This window comes from Somniosus microcephalus, chromosome 20 (genome assembly GCF_052327205.1).
Source record: "Somniosus microcephalus isolate GS21.2 chromosome 20, FLI_Smic_1.0, whole genome shotgun sequence".
NCBI classification, from domain to species: Eukaryota; Metazoa; Chordata; class Chondrichthyes; order Squaliformes; family Somniosidae; genus Somniosus; species Somniosus microcephalus.
This window is the reverse complement of record NC_141006.1, coordinates 72,559,526-72,575,946: the sequence shown is the minus strand read 5'-3', so window position 1 is coordinate 72,575,946 and position 16,421 is coordinate 72,559,526. Positions and strand designations below refer to the sequence as shown.

The window sequence follows — 16,421 nt, the reverse complement described above, 5'->3', positions numbered from 1 at the left end:
TATGGTCGGTAGCCGGGTGCCGGTAATGCGTTGGGCAGTTTTGACTACCCGCTGCAGGGCTTTCCGGTCATAGTAGCTACAGCTGCCATACCATACTGTGATACAGTTCGTCAGGATGCTCTCTATTGTGCAGCGGTAAAAGTTAGAGAGGGTCAGGGGTGACAGGTTACATCCCTTCAGCCTCCTTAGGAAATATAGGCGCTGCTGGGCCTTCTTCACCAGAGAGGAGGTATTGAGGGACCAGGAGAGGTCTTCCGTGATGTGGACTCCGAGGAACTTAAAGCTGTCCACCCTTTCCACCACAGCCCCATTGATGTGAATGGGGGTGTGACTTCCGCCTTTAGACTTCCTGAAGTCCACAATGATTTCTTTGGTTTTCTTGATGTTAAGGGCCAGGTTGTTGTCAGCGCACCACTTCACAAGATGCTGGACCTCCTCCCTGTAGGCTGACTCATCATTGTTGGTGATCTGGCCTACTACCGTGGTATCATCCGCAAACTTGATGATGGTGTTGGAACCATGAACAGCCACACAGTCATGGGTGAAGAGGGAGTAGAGGAGAGGGCTCAGCACACATCCTTGTGGGGCCCCCGTGTTCAGGGTCGGCGGGGGGGAGGTGTGTTTACCTAATTTGACAGACTGGGGTCTGTTTGTTAGGAAGTCCAGGGTCCAGTTGCAGAGGGAAGTGTTCAGGCCAAGAGTGTGGAGTTTGGTGGCCAGCTTGTTGGGGACGATAGTGTTGAATGCTGAGCTGTAGCCTATGAACAGCATTCTGATGTAGGTCTCTTTACCATCTAAGTGATTCAGTGCAGAGTGTAGAGCAGTTGTGATTGCATCCTCCGTTGATCTGTTTGCACGATAGGCAAACTGGTGTTGGTCAAGAGAGGCGGGAACACTGGCTTTGATGTGAGCCAGGACCAGTCTCTCAAAACACTTCATTATGATGGGTGTGAGTGCGACAGGTCGATAGTCGTTCAGGCACGTCACAGCCGTTTGTTTTGGCACAGGAATAATGGTAGCGGTCTTGAAGCATGTAGGGACTACTGCCTGGGCCAATGACAGATTGAAGATGGCGGTGAAGACATCAGCCAGCTGATCAGCACATTCCTTAAGTACCCGTCCAGGGATGCTATCCGGTCCAGCAGCCTTTCGTGTGTTCACTCCACGTAAAACACCCCTTACGTCGGAGGTCGACAGAGTGAGCACCTGGTCTTCCGGGGGTGGCAAGGCTTTGGTAGCCGGCTCCCTGTTGTCCCTGTCGAAGCGAGCGTAGAAGTTGTTAAGCTCCTCCGGAAGGGAGGCATCGCTAACCGGGGGGCTGGTGTTTTTGCTCTTGTAGTCAGTGGTGGACTGGATGCCTTGCCACATGCGCCGGGGGTCCGAGTTGTTGTGGAAATGATCCTCTATCCGCAGTGTCTGTTTCCTTTTGGCAGTCCTGATACCCTTTTTTAGGTTGGTCCTAGTTGCACTGTAAGCCGCCGCGTCGACAGATTTAAATGCTGCGTCGCGTGCTTTCAACAGCGAGCGGACCTCTCCGTTCGTCTGTGCTGGCCATGCAAACAATGTCACGTGGTTAGCAGGGCAAATCAGACCACAGAATCCTTGTAGATCGGCCGCCTCTTCTAGACCCAGCCCAAATCTCCTTACCCTCGACATAAGTGGAAAGGAAGATCAGATAGATTGTATAATGGGCGGCCAGTTTCCCACCACGGCCGAATAGAAAAACGACTACCTGCAAATAATATTCTTAGAATGCAGTAACTACTCACACACAATAATTATATCTATAATTGGAGCCCTATAAAGAAAATGATGTTAGCAATATTTAGGGCTATATATTTTTGGAGAGCGTGAGTTAGTGAACTGGGTCTCTGCATCGATGTATCCTCTTGAAGAGTTCTTCACAAACTGCAGAACATTTTTGTGAAATAAATTGTACTGTCCCCACCCCAACATTAAGGTGTATCAGTGACCCTATTAAACAAAAGATAGCCATACAAACTGTCCAGTTGTGGCTGATATGAGAAGTCTGTAACAACAGCACCACAAGCAGAAAATGGCAAAGAGTGACAATTAATAATATAAACAGAAAATGCTGGAAATACGCCGCTGGAAAATTTCCAGCATTTTCTGTCTATATTTCAGATCTCCAGCATCCGCAGCATTCTGTCTTTAGTAACAATTAATATTTCACTTAACCAAGGGTTCATAATGAAGAAGAAAGCTGCAGACTGCAGGAAGATATGAATGGACTGGTCAGGTGGGCAGAACAGTGGCAAATGGAATTCAATCTGGAGAAGTGTGAGGTAATGCATTTGGGGAAGGCTAACAAGGCAACAAGGGAATACACTATTAATGGTAGGACACTGAGAAGTGCAGAGGATCAGAGGGACCTTGGAGTGCAGGTCCACAGATCCCTGAAGGTAGCAGGCAGGTAGAAAAGGCGGTTAAGAAGGCATACGGGATACTTGCCTTTATTAGCTGAGGCATAGAATATAAGAGCAGGGGTTATGCTTGAACTGTATAAAACACTAGTTAGGCCACAGTTAGAATACTGCGTGCAGTTCTGGTCACCACATTACAGGAAGGATGTGATTGCACTAGAGAGGGTGCAGAGGAGATTTACGAGGACGTTGCCTGGGCTGGGGAATTTTAGCTATGAGGAAAGATTGGATAGGCTGGATTTGTTTTCTTTGGAACAGAGGAGACTGAGGGGAGACCTAATTGAGGTGTATAAAATTATGAGGGGCCTAGATAGAGTGGATAGGAAGGACCTATTTCCCTTAGCAGAGAGGTCAATAACCAGGGGACAGAGATTTAAAGTAATTGGTAGAAGGATTAGAGGGGAGTTGAGGAGAACTTTTTTCACCCAGAGGGTGGTGGGGGTCTGGAACTCACTGCCTGAAAGGGTGGTAGAGACAGAAACCCTCATCGCATTTAAAAAGTACTTGGATATGCACTTGAAGTGCCGTAACCTACAGGGCTACGGACCAAGAGCTGGAAAGTGGGATTAGGCTGGAGAGCTCTTTGTCAGCCGGCACAGACATGATGGGCCGAATGGCCTCCTTCTACGATTCTGTGACAAATGTGGGTCACAGCTGAGCAGTCACAAAAGATTCTCAAGTATTGTAAAGCGCCGAGGCTTTGCTATTCACGTGTATAAAATCACGATGGAGATTTCCCACTCTTTAGTGGAGCGATGATGCTCCAGTCACATATCTGTAGGGGTCATCAATACAAGATAGTCGGTAATAAATCCACCAAGGAATTCAGAAGAAACTTCTTTACCCAGAGAATGGTGAGAATGTGGAACGTGCTACCACGAGGAGTGGTTGAGGCGAATAGTATCGATGCATTTAAGGGAAGGCTAGATAAGCACGAGGGAGAAAGGAATGGGAGGAAATGCTGATAGGGTGAGATGTGGTATCATAGAATGGTTACAGCACGGAAGGAGGCCATTTGGCCCATCGAGCCCGTGCCGGCTCTCTGCAAGAGCACTTCAGCTAATCCCACTCTCCCGCCCTTTCCCCGTAGCCCTGCAAATGTTTTCCTTCAGGTACTTATCCAACTCCCTTTTGAAAGCCACGATTGAATCTGCCTCCACCACCCTTTCAGGCAGTGATTTCCAGATCCTAACCACTCGCTGCATAAAAAAGTTTTTCCTCATGTCGCCTTTGGGTCTTCTGCAAATTACCTTAAATCTGTGTCCTCTGGTTCTCGACCCTTCCGCCGATTGGAACAGTTTCTCTCTATCTACTCTGTCGAGATCCCTCATGATTTTGAACACCTCTATCAGGTCTCCTCTCAACCGTCTCTGCTCTAAGGAGAACAACCCCAGCTTCTCCAGTCTATCCACGTAACTGAAGTCCCTCATCTCTGGAACCATTCTTGTAAATCTTTTCTGCACCCTCTCTAAGGCCTTCACATCCTTCCTAAAGTGTGGTGCCCAGAATTGGACACAATACTCCAGTTGAGGCCGAACCAGTGTTTTATAAAGGTTCGTCATAACTTCTTTGCTTTTGTACTCCATGCCTCTATTTATAAAGCTCAGGATCCCGTATGCTTTTTTAACCACTTTCTCAACCTGCCCTGCCACCTTCAATGATTTGTGCACATATACCCCCAGGTCTCTCTGTTCCTGCTCCCCCTTTAGAATTGTACCCTTTAGTTTATACTGTCTCTCCTCGTTCTTCTTACCAAAATGTATCACTTTGCACTTTTCTGCGTTAAATTTCATCTGACATGTCCACCCATTCCACCAGCCTGTCTATATCCTCCTGAAGTCTATCACTAGCCTCGTCACTGCTCTCTAGGGGTGGGAGGAGGCTCGTGTGGAGCATAAACACCAGCATAGACCAGTTGGGCTGAATGGCCTGATTCTGTGCTGTAATATCTGACAATGAGAGATAAATAAGCCACTTTAATTGCTACAGATGCAGATTTGCATGTTCTGTGTACAAATTCTGATTGGTATCAAACTAAATCCATTAAATCAATATTTGTAGTGTACGATGCAGAAACTCTTCATTAAACTGTTGCCCACTCACCTTCTGACATCACTGCACCCAAAACATATTTCACCACAGTCAGTATGATGATCTCAATTCTGTGATTAAAATGTTGCAGAATAGTCTGTTGACACTCAGGCCCCAACTTTTGGCTTTACCACTGGGCGGCAATCGTTTCTGCCAACATCCGGGCCTCCGCCATTTTGGTAGGGCCCTGGATGGGAGCTAAGTTTAAGTGAAGAGCCTCTCTGCCGTGAAGACTACGCTTCTCCACTAGACTAGTGATCTAGTGATTAGTGGATCGCGAGTGGAGTTCGGGGCCAGGGATCGCGAGAATATCAGTGCTAATTTGATCCTGTGAGAGACAACATCATTCATGTCCGAGGCCGGGACCCAGGAGCGAGGATGAACCCAGCAGCGAGGTCAAGGCCCAGGAGTGGTGCAGCGTTGACCAGCAGCGGGGTCGGTGCCCAGTGAAGGTGCAGCACGGTCCAACAGCAAGGTCGGGAGGACCACAGTGCAGCCTATGAAACCCAGGCAGAGAGGACCTGCGGGAAGGAGGGAGGAGGACAGTAGGAGTATGTTTGTGTGTGTGTGCTCGGCCGTTGTAGCAGAGCCCGGTCTCCAATCGTCTTGGATCCCCTTGCCATTGGTCCAAGGCCTTGCTCTGTCAAGCCCGTCTGGTAGCTGGTGTGCAACAGCCACCCCACGTTAAAAGAATTCACGCACAGGCATCTTCCACCCTTTAAAATGAAGGTCGGGACCTGGAACATCAGGACTTTCATGGACAAAGAGACTGTAGGTCCCGCATTGGACTCATCAGTTACCTGAGAACTCATTTTTAATGTGGAAGCAAGTCATCCTCGGTTCCGAGGGACTGCCTAAGAAGAAGAAGAAGAAGGGCCCTGGATAAAGGAGGCCCACTGAAAACAGTCGGGCACCTCATTAGTCCATGCAAGTCAGGGTCCTATGACATCAATAGGACCCCAATTACAGCAACCCGCCAAGGCTTCTTCGGCAGCACCTCCCAAACCCGTGACCTCTACCACCTAGAAGGACAAGGGCAGCAGGCGCATGGGAACACCACCACCTGCAAGTTCTCTTCCAAGTCACACACCATCCTGACTTGGAAATATATCGGCCGTTCCTTCATCGTCGCTGGGTCAAAATCCTGGAACTCCCTCCCTAACAGCACTGTGGGAGCACCTTCACCACATGGACTGCAGCGGTTCAAGAACGCGGCTCACCACCACCTTCTCCAGGGCAACTAGGTGTGGCCAATAAATGCTGACCTTGCCAGCGATGCCCACATCCCATGAAAAGATTTTCAGGTGCCAATGGGCAGAGCATTCGCTGGGCACACTCTGCCTACTGATACTTGCATTGAGTGGCCTCACCAGCAGAGCCTAAAGAGACTGCAGCAGAATGCTCCTGAAAGGGTAAGTTAAAGGTTTTGAAATGATTCTTGTGGGGGGAGGGGGGGGTCAGAAGGAGCATTAATGCTCTTCCAGGCCCCACAAAAATTGACCACCGTGATGCCCGGTCCTCTGCGGACCTCTCCCAGTATCGCCTCCCCCCCTTCCTTTTACTTACCGAGGTTGGCGGGTCTCTGTGTTGGAGCCGCCGGACTGTGGGGCTTATCCGATTAGCGAGCTTCTCAAAACGAGTGAACAGCTCGCTACGGAATGGCAATGAGACCCAACCACAAAAATTGGGCAGGCTTCCTGCCGGGTGGTGGGCGCGCACTCTGCCCAGGCCGACGCCCAGTGTCCACCGCAACAGAAAATGAGCCGCTCCCTGTCTAGCCTCGCATGCTAAGAACGGGCACTTTGGTGCGCTACAGGTCGGGCTTGTGGAACTGCATCCCCCACAAGAGTCAGAACTTTCAGGAGAGGAAAGGAAAGAATTCGAAGGAAAAGAAAAAATTGTCCACATTTTATCGGAGCCTGGTTACCGAGATAGAATGTAAAAGTATTTTTAATTCAATTATATCTTGTTGCAATCGGGTCACTTGTGAACACACCAACATAACAAATTTACATAATGTGCAACAAAAGCTGTACAGTGCTGTCCTGGTAAGAAAATCCACTAAAACAGTTCTCTACTCTGAGACACGTTAAGAAATAATGCAGTTTTTAGAGCAAGCAAAAATTTAATCTTCAGTAATTTGCACAAGTAATGATGAGAAAATAATTATCGGATCGACATGTTAGGTAGGTGGAGAAAACACTTAAATAATGCACAATTCTGTAAAAAAAAAATTAAATCCAGTTCCTTTTAGCTCCAAAATGTTGCTGAAATTCGATGATCTGATTCTGAACCTGTTCCAAACGGGTCTGATCTTCATCGCTGAAAAAATTAGGAGGCACATTTCACTTCTCAGAATGATCATGCTCTTTCATTTCAGGGCAGGATTGAAGACAGTCAGCCTCCTGATGGCTTGGCCCCATGTTGTCTGTAGCACAGGCCCTTCTCGGAAGGTAATGGGCATTGTAACAGTACCAGCGTAGTCTCAAAGTGGCACTCACCAAATGAAAATTTTCCACACATGCTGATTGAAATCCTGCCAGCCAGCGCCAACCACGAGGAGCGATCACAATGGCAGCGACCCCCCCCTGCCCACTCTCAACGTGTCACTTTACATGGTTACGCCGAGCCCCTCCAGGGGTCGGAAGCAACCGTTTTCAAGTGGCTGACACAGAGGGACAATGGTAGTCTTCAGTCTTGATGTGACGGGATAGAAACGCATTTTCTTATTAACTCCCACCCTGACGCAGTTCCTCCGCACCACACCATCCCAATATTTCAGCCCAGCCCAGCCCAGCAAACCTTTATCTTTTCAGATGCTCATATGTAAAACCGCTACCCTGTCCACAAACAACGAGTACTTTTATTATACCCACTGACTCAAGCTTAGTAGCATCACATTATCCTCCATCTTGCCTTGTAAATGGCTCACCCTTGTTCCTTTTTCATAACCATTATTTGAACTCGTGAAATACTGGGACTGGATAGACTGTATTTACAGCCAAAGTACAAGTTATTCAGTGACTAAACTAGACCATCTTTGCTGGTTTTACACCACTGTAAAAAAAGTAGGCATTTTAAATGCATTTCCTCGTTTGTAGGCCTACAAAATTGTACAAATAACAGAATAAAATACTTCTGGAATATGGCAAATCAAATATAAAAGCTCAGTGAAATATTAATTAATTAAGAAAGAAAGAAAATTAGCCATTATAGCATGGTCCTAGGCAATACTGTTAAATAAGCATAGCAGATCAGTCCTCTTATTATACAGTGCGTTTGAGAGCGACGTTCCAGTAAACGGGTACAAACCACAGGCCATGGCTCTGCTCTGGGTTCTGTTACAGGGCCCGTCAACTGGATCTGTAATTCAGTGTCTGGAGCCCAATGCCGCTGAATACCATCAGTACGTTTCAGTCATATCCCCCTCACCCCCCGCCCCACTGTGGAACCATTTTGCAGTGTTCTGCGTTTAAAAATGAGAAATATTAAGTGCGGCAAAGAGGCCGCCATTAACCCAAAACTATTTGGGGGGGGGGATCCTGTTAATTGAAAGTGTGCTAGTTGGTCTCATCCTCGATGAGTTCCTTCAAGTCTTAGGCTGCAGTCACGTTAGAGCTAAGACTCCAGGTTCAGCGGTCTTAGAAGAGGTTGATCATATGGTCAGAAATACAGTTTGTCATTGGCTGAGGAATGTTCCAGCTGCCAGAGGGATCTACAGGTTTTCCCCGGGCTGGTACTGGGGTTCTGTCGCCGTGAAGTAGTCCTCGAGGAAGGACTGCAAGTACTCAAAGGTGGGTCTTTCTTCCGGGTCTTTCTTCCAGCACTGGATCATGAGCTCATGCAGGGAACCCGGGCAGGCACTTGGACACGGCATCCGGTACCCTCGTTCCACCTGCTCCAATACTTCTCGATTGTTCATTCCTAACCGGCACAGGCAGATTCAAGACAATCAGGTTAATAACTGGTCCCTCATGATAAGTCCAAGAGTCTGACACAACGTACATTACGTCTGCCTCCCTGTCCAATAGAGAAACCATCAAAAAAAAAAAAAGCCTCTCTTAACACAGTCCGTGTTACCGTGCATTTTTGTTACAATTCCCAAAGAAAGCGTTGCACATCTGGTCAAGTGCATCTTTGTAATTAATGATTTGAAAGGGTCCATCTCAGTATTAATTCCCAGCTCTTTATTGAAGGCCTCAATGACTTTATAAATGCCCCTACAAAATGCACTGTGGAATAAAGGGAAAAGGGGACTGCCCTTACAATTTCCTGATTCCCAATTGTGCTATTATATGAAATTGTGAGGGAGGGAATGGGCAAATCAGACAATCTCACTCATGTGCACCTTCTAACATTGAGAGAGACTGGGGTGACAGCTCATCCTCTTGGACAGAGGAGGCTCGTAGCATTAAAGAGGAGACAGAGAAGGAAAACAAATCACTGTGCTGAAAGGGGAAGCATTCGCCTGTGCTTCTCTTTCTGCAGGGTTTCGTTCTGTCTCGTCTCTCTCCCCTTTTTTTCCTCCTTTTCTTTTTTTCCCCTTCTTTGCTGATTTTTTTCCTTCCATGTCTCCAATCATGGCCTAGCTCTGATCATGTCACTGATTCCGTTCCTGTTCATTCTCCCCCTCTCTAACAAGGGAAAACTATCAGGAGATGGAACTATTCCAGCCTCCACTGCATAAGATTCCAAAATATAGTTATTCAAGCTGTCTTTTTAGGTCCTCAAAGCTGAGCGAGACCGGACTCCAGCTGCCTGACTGGCTCTACATTCTTTCTTCAAGGGGCTTGGTCACTATAGCCTGGAAGTTACGCTATGCAATATTATTGTACAAGAAAGAAAGACTTGCATTTCTATAGCGCCTTTCACAACCACTGGACATCCCAAAGCGCTTTACAGCCAATGAAGTATTTTTTGGAGTGTAGTCACTGTTGTTAATGTAGGAAACGCGACAGCCAATTTGTGCACAGCAAGCTCCCACAAGCAGCAATGTGATAATGACCAGATAATCTGTTTAGTGATGTTGATTGAGGGATAAATATTGGCCAGGACACTGGGGATAACTCCCCTGCTCTTCTTCAAAATAGTGCCACGGGATCTTTTACGCTCACCTGAGAGAGCCTCGGTTTAACATCTCATCTGAAAGACAGCACCTCCGACAGTGCAGCACTCCCTCAGCACTGCACTGGAGTGTCAGTCTAGATTTTTGTGCTCCAGTCCCTGGAGTGGACCCACAACCTTCTGACTCAGAGGCGAGATTGCTGCCCACAGAGCCACAGCTGACTACAAATGCTTGTACCTCATTTAAAACAGTGGACAGTGGAATTTGATATGAATCCATTCATTATGATGATATTGCAAGTGCAATTTTCAGGCTTACAGAACCAGACTGTTATTACTTGGTGCTCATATGGCTAAAGATGTGTATTGTCATTCTTACCTGGGTATGGAACCCTCCCCTTGGTAACCAGCTCTGTCAAGAGAATACCAAACGACCACACATCAGACTTGATGGTAAACTTGCCGTAGAGGGCAGCTTCGGGCGCTGTCCATTTTATAGGAAACTTGGCGCCTATAATGAAAAGGAAAGGTTGTATTTTTGCTTTGCCTCTTTAAATTGTTTCTGAATCAAAAATGGCTAGAACTGCCTGTGACAAAAGTGAAGCATTCTTGTCTAGTCCAAAAAGAAAAGAGGAAAGACTGGCATTTCTACAGCGCCTTTCACGACCACCGGACGTCCCAAAGCTCTTTACAGCCAATGAAGTTATTTTTGAAGTGTAGTCACTGTTGTAATGTGGGAAACGCGGCAGCCAATCTGCGCACAGCAAGATCCCACAAACAGCAATGTGATAATGACCAGATCATCTGTTTTTAGTGACGCTGATTGAGGGATAAATATTGGCCCCAGGGCACTGGGGATAGCCCTCCTGCTCTAAAGAGACTACAGAGAAAAAACCTGGAGAAAAATTTAGCGTGGTATTGGCCCATTTAATTCTGTCATGCCACAAATGGGGTTAAAAACCAGCTTCACTCATAGGCACAGGAACAGGCCATTCAGCCACACACAGAATAATGTCCCATTGTAGGAATGTCTAGTTCCTATCAAGAGACTGAGGTCGACTCAGGCGATCAACAAATGATGTTTAATATAAAACAAACTGGCCTAGAAATTCAGTGGGCTGCGCCACCAGTTAGCGCCCAAAGAGGGCACTCAGTGGCTTTAGCGCCACTGGCCACACCTACCGCGATATTTAGCGGGGCGCTAATGGTGGCGTTAGCCTGTAGCGCTGCGCCGCCACCGATGATGTCATCGGTGTGCGCAGTGCCCCGCTCCTGCCCCGATGACCATATTTGGTCGCGCCCGCCTCTTTAGCGCCGGTCGCAACTAGCGACCGGTTCACAGGGGCCTACCTGTGGCGGTAGTGGCGCTAGTTAAGGTGGAGGTGCAGGTGGCCGCTTTTTCGGCGGCCGCCTGCCAGCACCTCCGTCCCCGGCCTCCTAACCCCCCCCCCCGCGGCATTGCCGGCTGTTTCCCGAGAGCCCGGCACTTCTCCTTGGTGCCGGGCTCATTTGCCGGCACTCGCGAGCGGGGCTCGCGCTGTTGCAGGCACCTCCCCCTTAACAGTGGGAGGAAGGCCTGCAGTACCGCAGCGTGCCGTGCCGCAGCGTGTGGCGCTGCGGCCCTTAGCGCGCCAATATTCAGGGTGAGCGCCCCAAGCGGGGCGTGGGAAGCCTCGAGTAGTGGCCCGCTTCCATTTGGGGCGCAGAAACTGAATATCCGGATGGCGCAAGTGGCTCCGCTCGCAGCGGTAATTCCGGCGCCCAGGCGAGCTTGGCGCCCCAAACGGCGCCCAACTGAATTTTTAGCCCACTGAGTTTAACAAACCAATGCACGAGAACTACGAAAACAGGTCTAGTCAGTTCGGAGGCTCCACGAGGACTGCTCGGGCGGTCCCGTGGCTGGCGTCATGACGTCATCACGTTTTTCCCGCCGATGGGGGATCACATGATGAACAGCCTGACATCATCGCATTTGCCCGCGCTCTTAAAGGGACCGCGCTCTGTACATGCAAACAGTATATACAAAGGTACAGACTCAGGCTGTAGTTAACACACTGTTAAAGGGAATTATATACATTTGATCGGAGTCCCTTAGTGGCTCCGCCACACCATGTCATTTTGTTGCAAGTAATCAGCTTGTCTGAAAATATGTCTGAGGAAAGGGGTCAAGCCACTTAATTCAAATACAAAGGTGCTGTGTGATCTGGTCAAATGTGTGTCTGATTGCCAGCTATTTTTTTCAATTGGACACAGTTATTTAAATTCGCAAAGTTTCCATAACTGTTGCAAAAGTATTTAACAGTCGGCCTTTTTCAAATGAGTGAGTCCACCTTGAGTCATCGAAGAGTGTCTGTCTCAAACATTCAGCGAGAACTCCATAACCTGGACAACTTCTGCGGCTAACGAGAAAAAGTAAAAAAGCCGCTGCATAGAAAAAGTAATCCAGTAAAGTTGAGCGTAGAAATTGAAAGCAATTTATTTCCACTACACAAAGAGCCAGCAAGGTTTAACAGCTACTGTGAAAATATATGTTGCTGACTGATCTCCCATGGTATTGCATACGAGAAGGGGAGTTTGAAGGACTCGGGTTCCATCCGCTTGGCTGGCACTCTGGTAAGTTATTGGGGGGGGGGGGCGCGGGTTTCCCGAATGCAGAGGGAGGGGTTGGAGGGTCTGGGGCAGCAGTAGCCCAGAACTTCCTTGTGGGGCCCAGAGGAGAACTCCTGGCCCCACTGCTGGCCCACGGGCAGATGCTCCGGCCCAGTAGGCCATTAAGAAAGCTTTGGAAATAACAACAGAAAACGCTGGAAAAACTCACCAGGTCAGGCAACATCCGTGGAGAGAGAAATAGAGTCAACGTTTCGGGTTTCGACCCGAAACGTTGACTCTATTTCTCTCTCCACGGATGTTGCCTGGCCTGCTGAGTTTTTCCAGCGTTTTCTGTTGTTATTTCGGATTTTCAGCATCCGCAGTATTTTGCTATCGAAGAAAGCTTTGGAGTCCGGTTGGTGTGCCCGACCGGACCCCGATCGACCTGTATTCATGAAGCACCTGCCTGCTTCAGGGGCCCGCGCTTTAACCACCCAAAGATAACGGCAGAGCTAAAATGGCCACTGGGCTGGAAAAGAGCGATTCGTAGGCGGCTCGTATTTTAACTCCCGCTCCAGCTGGTTTCTGGAATGGACTGTAGCAGATACATTTAATGTGACTCTATTTACCTGTTTAAAAAAAAAACTTTGTACAGGTTGAGCGTCCTGAATCTGGCAACCTCGGAAGCGAGGCCGAGCCGGTTTTCGTGTTTTTTCCGGACTTCGGAACGTCTTTCTGATGTCCGAAGTCCGGAAATATCGCAACCTGGGCTCGGGCGTTTCCGGACTTCGGACATCAGAAACACGTTCCGAGTCCGGAAATGCCTGGGCCGTTCCCGTGTAGCGCTGACGCGTTTCTCCGCCCCCTCCCCTTCTGTTAAAGGGGAGGGACGCTGCGAGCTCTGCAGAGCATCCGATGGGCCACACTAGGCCTCCAGGGCGGCGTGCTGCTGTGGCCGCAGCCTGGCCCAAACACTTAGTGGAGCTGTGCAGATTAAGGAGGATAAAACGCAACACTAAAGTTTTATTGCATCACTCGCATTTTTCATAGGATTTTTTCAAAAAAAAGACAACCAAAGTTAATGGCTTTTTGAAGCACAGGTTGAGCGTCCAAAAATCCGGAGTTCCGGATTCCGGAACAGTTTACGGATCCCGGACGACCCTGCCACCAATCGTCCCGGAGACCGGATTCTGGAGCTCCGGATTTTGGACGCTCAACCTGTAATTGCGTATAAGATCCTGGGAAGAATTATTTTTAAATGCGATCAGCAACACTGCTGTCTGTTTGCATCGTTTGTTCTTTCGACACATTGTTCTTGTTAAAAGTTTCACTGAACCAATCGCTGGAAAAGAACTCGAGTGGAGAACTGCAATCAGGGCTATGGGTTGTTGTGGCTACCGTGAATTATAAAGTGCCATGAAACACTGCAGGTCCTGTGCGCCAAGTAAGTGCATCGCTAAAGTTCATCGGGTTTACTGAACAGATATTAAAGAAGTAATTAAGTCAATAATTCACCAGCAATTAGGATAGGAAGACAGATTCGCAACAGCAGGATCTGTCCCTCACGGGCTCGTCCAAATGAACAATTTTGAGGATTCAAACCGTATTTCTGCATTAACAGATGTACAAATCCCGAATTATTTTTTGTTATTTCAGCGCATATTGTGAATTAAAGAAATATTCTGCTGTTGCTCATACATTCTAAACTTGGTTACCAGCAAAGGTGCTCACGTGACTCTAACCCGTATGATAGGGATCTCTGGCCCTCTGTGCTTTTGGGCTGTCGAGATATTTAATACGTAGAATTACAGATTGGAGACAGTTGGGGGGAGAAATTCGGTACCGCCCCATTTGGGGCGCAATTATCGGCCGGGTGCAAAGTTTAGTGCCTGGCGCGAATTATCACCTCTGACTGCAAACTTGGCTTCTATCACCCCTGGAGGTGATTGGAGCACTACATCAGGTGCTACACACCTGTCTTAAGGCGCTAACACCGAGGAGCGAGGCGCTACCTCAGAGCGCTGGCGAAGCTCATGTGATGTCAGTCAGTAATGGAACACAGGCACACTGGGGCCGGCCAGTTCTTAAAGGGGAGGGTCGATCTTTCTCTCCATCCACACCCTGCTCATTGCAGCCTTGAATCTCGGCCTGGAGAGACCTGTACATCAAATCTGCTGGAAAGAACAATGGAGAGACCCAGGGAAAGAGCTCAGAGTGCAGCCCCCATAGTCTCTTCTAAATCGATGCAAGGAAGGTCAAATCAAAATGAACTGCAAAGTGCTGCTCAGTACCCAAAACTCCTTCACACAGCGTTGAATTTCTCCAGAAGTCTCTCTCTCTGAGTGCGTGGGGCAAAAATGTCGCCGACAAAAAAAGGCAGGAAGTGGTCGCCTTTAAATAGCGCTCCCCCAGTCCCTTCCCGACTGCAAAACGCTCCCCTCAACCTGTCGTTGCTAGCGGCAGGCGGTAAGACAAGGGGGCACCACTCAATATCCGGTCTGGTGCGCTACCGGGGCGTTGCACACTCGACTGACGTCACGATCTGCGGGCGCAGGAGATCGTGGCGGAAGTGTTTAGCGCCGCCGCAAAATGCCCGGTCAATTTCGCGAGCGGCGCAAACATCGCTGCGCCCGGGCGCTAGTTGCTTTGCGCCCAATTAGCGCCCTCTTAGGGCGCTAACGTGAGGCACAAAGCAACCAAATTTTTTCCCCTTGGAGTATCCGAGTTGCAGTATAGCTTTAATAGGTGTACGGCACTATTTCTGTATTAATTAAACTATGTACATGACCAATTTCACATCCTCAAACCACTTCTTTTGTTTGAAGTGATTTTCCGGGCAGAAAACAGGGGCAAAAAGGACCAATTTTGGGGGCGCAGCGTCCCGTGCCCAATCAGCCGCTGCATTATGGGCCCCGTCATACCGGTAAAGGTGGCTTTGCAGGCATCCTGGGTGGCTGCCTAAGCCCATCATTTACATATATAAAGGGCGTGACGCCTGTTTCAGGCCCCCTGGTTCTAATTGAACAGGCGCTGGGCCTGCTCTGCTCAGAACATAAGAACATAAGAAATAGGAGCAGGAGTCGACCATAGGGCCCCTTGAGCCTGCTCCACCATAGGGCCCCTCGAGCCTGCTCCACCATAGGGACCCTCGAGCCTGCTCCACCATAGGGCCCCTCGAGCCTGCTCCACCATAGGGTCCCTCGAGCCTGCTCCACCATAGGGCCCCTCGAGCCTGCTCCACCATTCAATGAGATCATGGCTGATCTTCGACCTCAACTCCACTTTCCCGCCCGATCTCCATGTCCCTTGATTCCCCTAGAGTCCAAAAATCTATCGATCTCAGCCTTGAATATACTCAATGACTGAGCCTCCACAGCCCTCTGGGATAGAGAATTCCAAAGATTCACAACCCTCTGAGTGAAGAAATTCCTCCTCATCTCAGTCTTAAATGGCCCACCCCTTATCCTGAGACTGTGCCCCCTAGTTCTAGACACTCCAGCCAGGGGAAACAACCTCTCAGCATCTACCCTGTCAATCCCCCTCAGAATCTTGTATGTTTCAATGAGATCACCTCCCATTCTTCTAAACTCCAGAGAGTATAGGCCCAATCTACTCAATCTCTCCTCATAGGACAACCCTCTCATCCCAGGGATCAATCTAGTGAACCTTCTTCAGAGGATTCTTTAGTCCTCGCAATTGGCACTTCCCCCCCACCCCCAACACCCCCACCCCTCCCCCGCGTTGCCATCCAAACTCGTCCTGGAACTTACCTTTGGGCCGCTGCTGGCTAGGTAAGTGGCCCGATAATTATTTTAGTAAAATAAGAGAGCTGCCCGCGGAGGTGCGGCAGCTTGAGCCAATTTTTTTTTTAATAAGACCCACGGACCAATTGCGGGCCGGCCTTGGGCCCTTTTGGTTGGGATGGGCGCCTCTGGATATGGACACGAAAAATGGGATTTGTTGACGCATTTCTTTGAAGTAAGTGTGGGACAAGCTGTGGAACAACTGATAAGTACCTGTACGGTGCCTGGAAATGAACAGGTCATGACTTTAGCAGTGTCCATCCCTAGATGTTGCATTTGCACATTCAGAGGAATGGAATGGAGATTCAATGTAATGCTCAAAGGGGTGAGGTATGAGTGATTATAAGGCTCATACCTCACCCCTTATGTACAATTAATTTATGCACTATTGATACAAATAAATATTAAACATCACAAAACTCAAGGGTAT

At 48.6% G+C, this 16,421-nt stretch overlaps 1 protein-coding gene across 6 annotated transcripts in view; it reads right to left on the bottom strand.

Annotated features, from left to right (window-relative positions):
• Positions 1-6,467: 6,467 nt before the first annotated feature.
• LOC147103421 (tyrosine-protein kinase Fyn-like) overlaps positions 6,468-16,421 on the bottom strand; it is a 363,535-nt gene continuing 353,581 nt past the window's right edge. For all 6 annotated transcript variants that reach the window (XM_085962994.1, XM_085962996.1, XM_085962995.1 and 3 more), the window contains 2 exons: positions 9,979-10,110; positions 6,468-8,459 (listed from right to left, as the gene is read on the bottom strand). In XM_085962994.1, the coding sequence (XP_085819120.1) occupies positions 8,251-8,459; positions 9,979-10,110 (341 nt within the window). In that variant the 3' untranslated portion in view covers positions 6,468-8,250. The remainder of the gene's footprint in view (positions 8,460-9,978; positions 10,111-16,421) is intronic.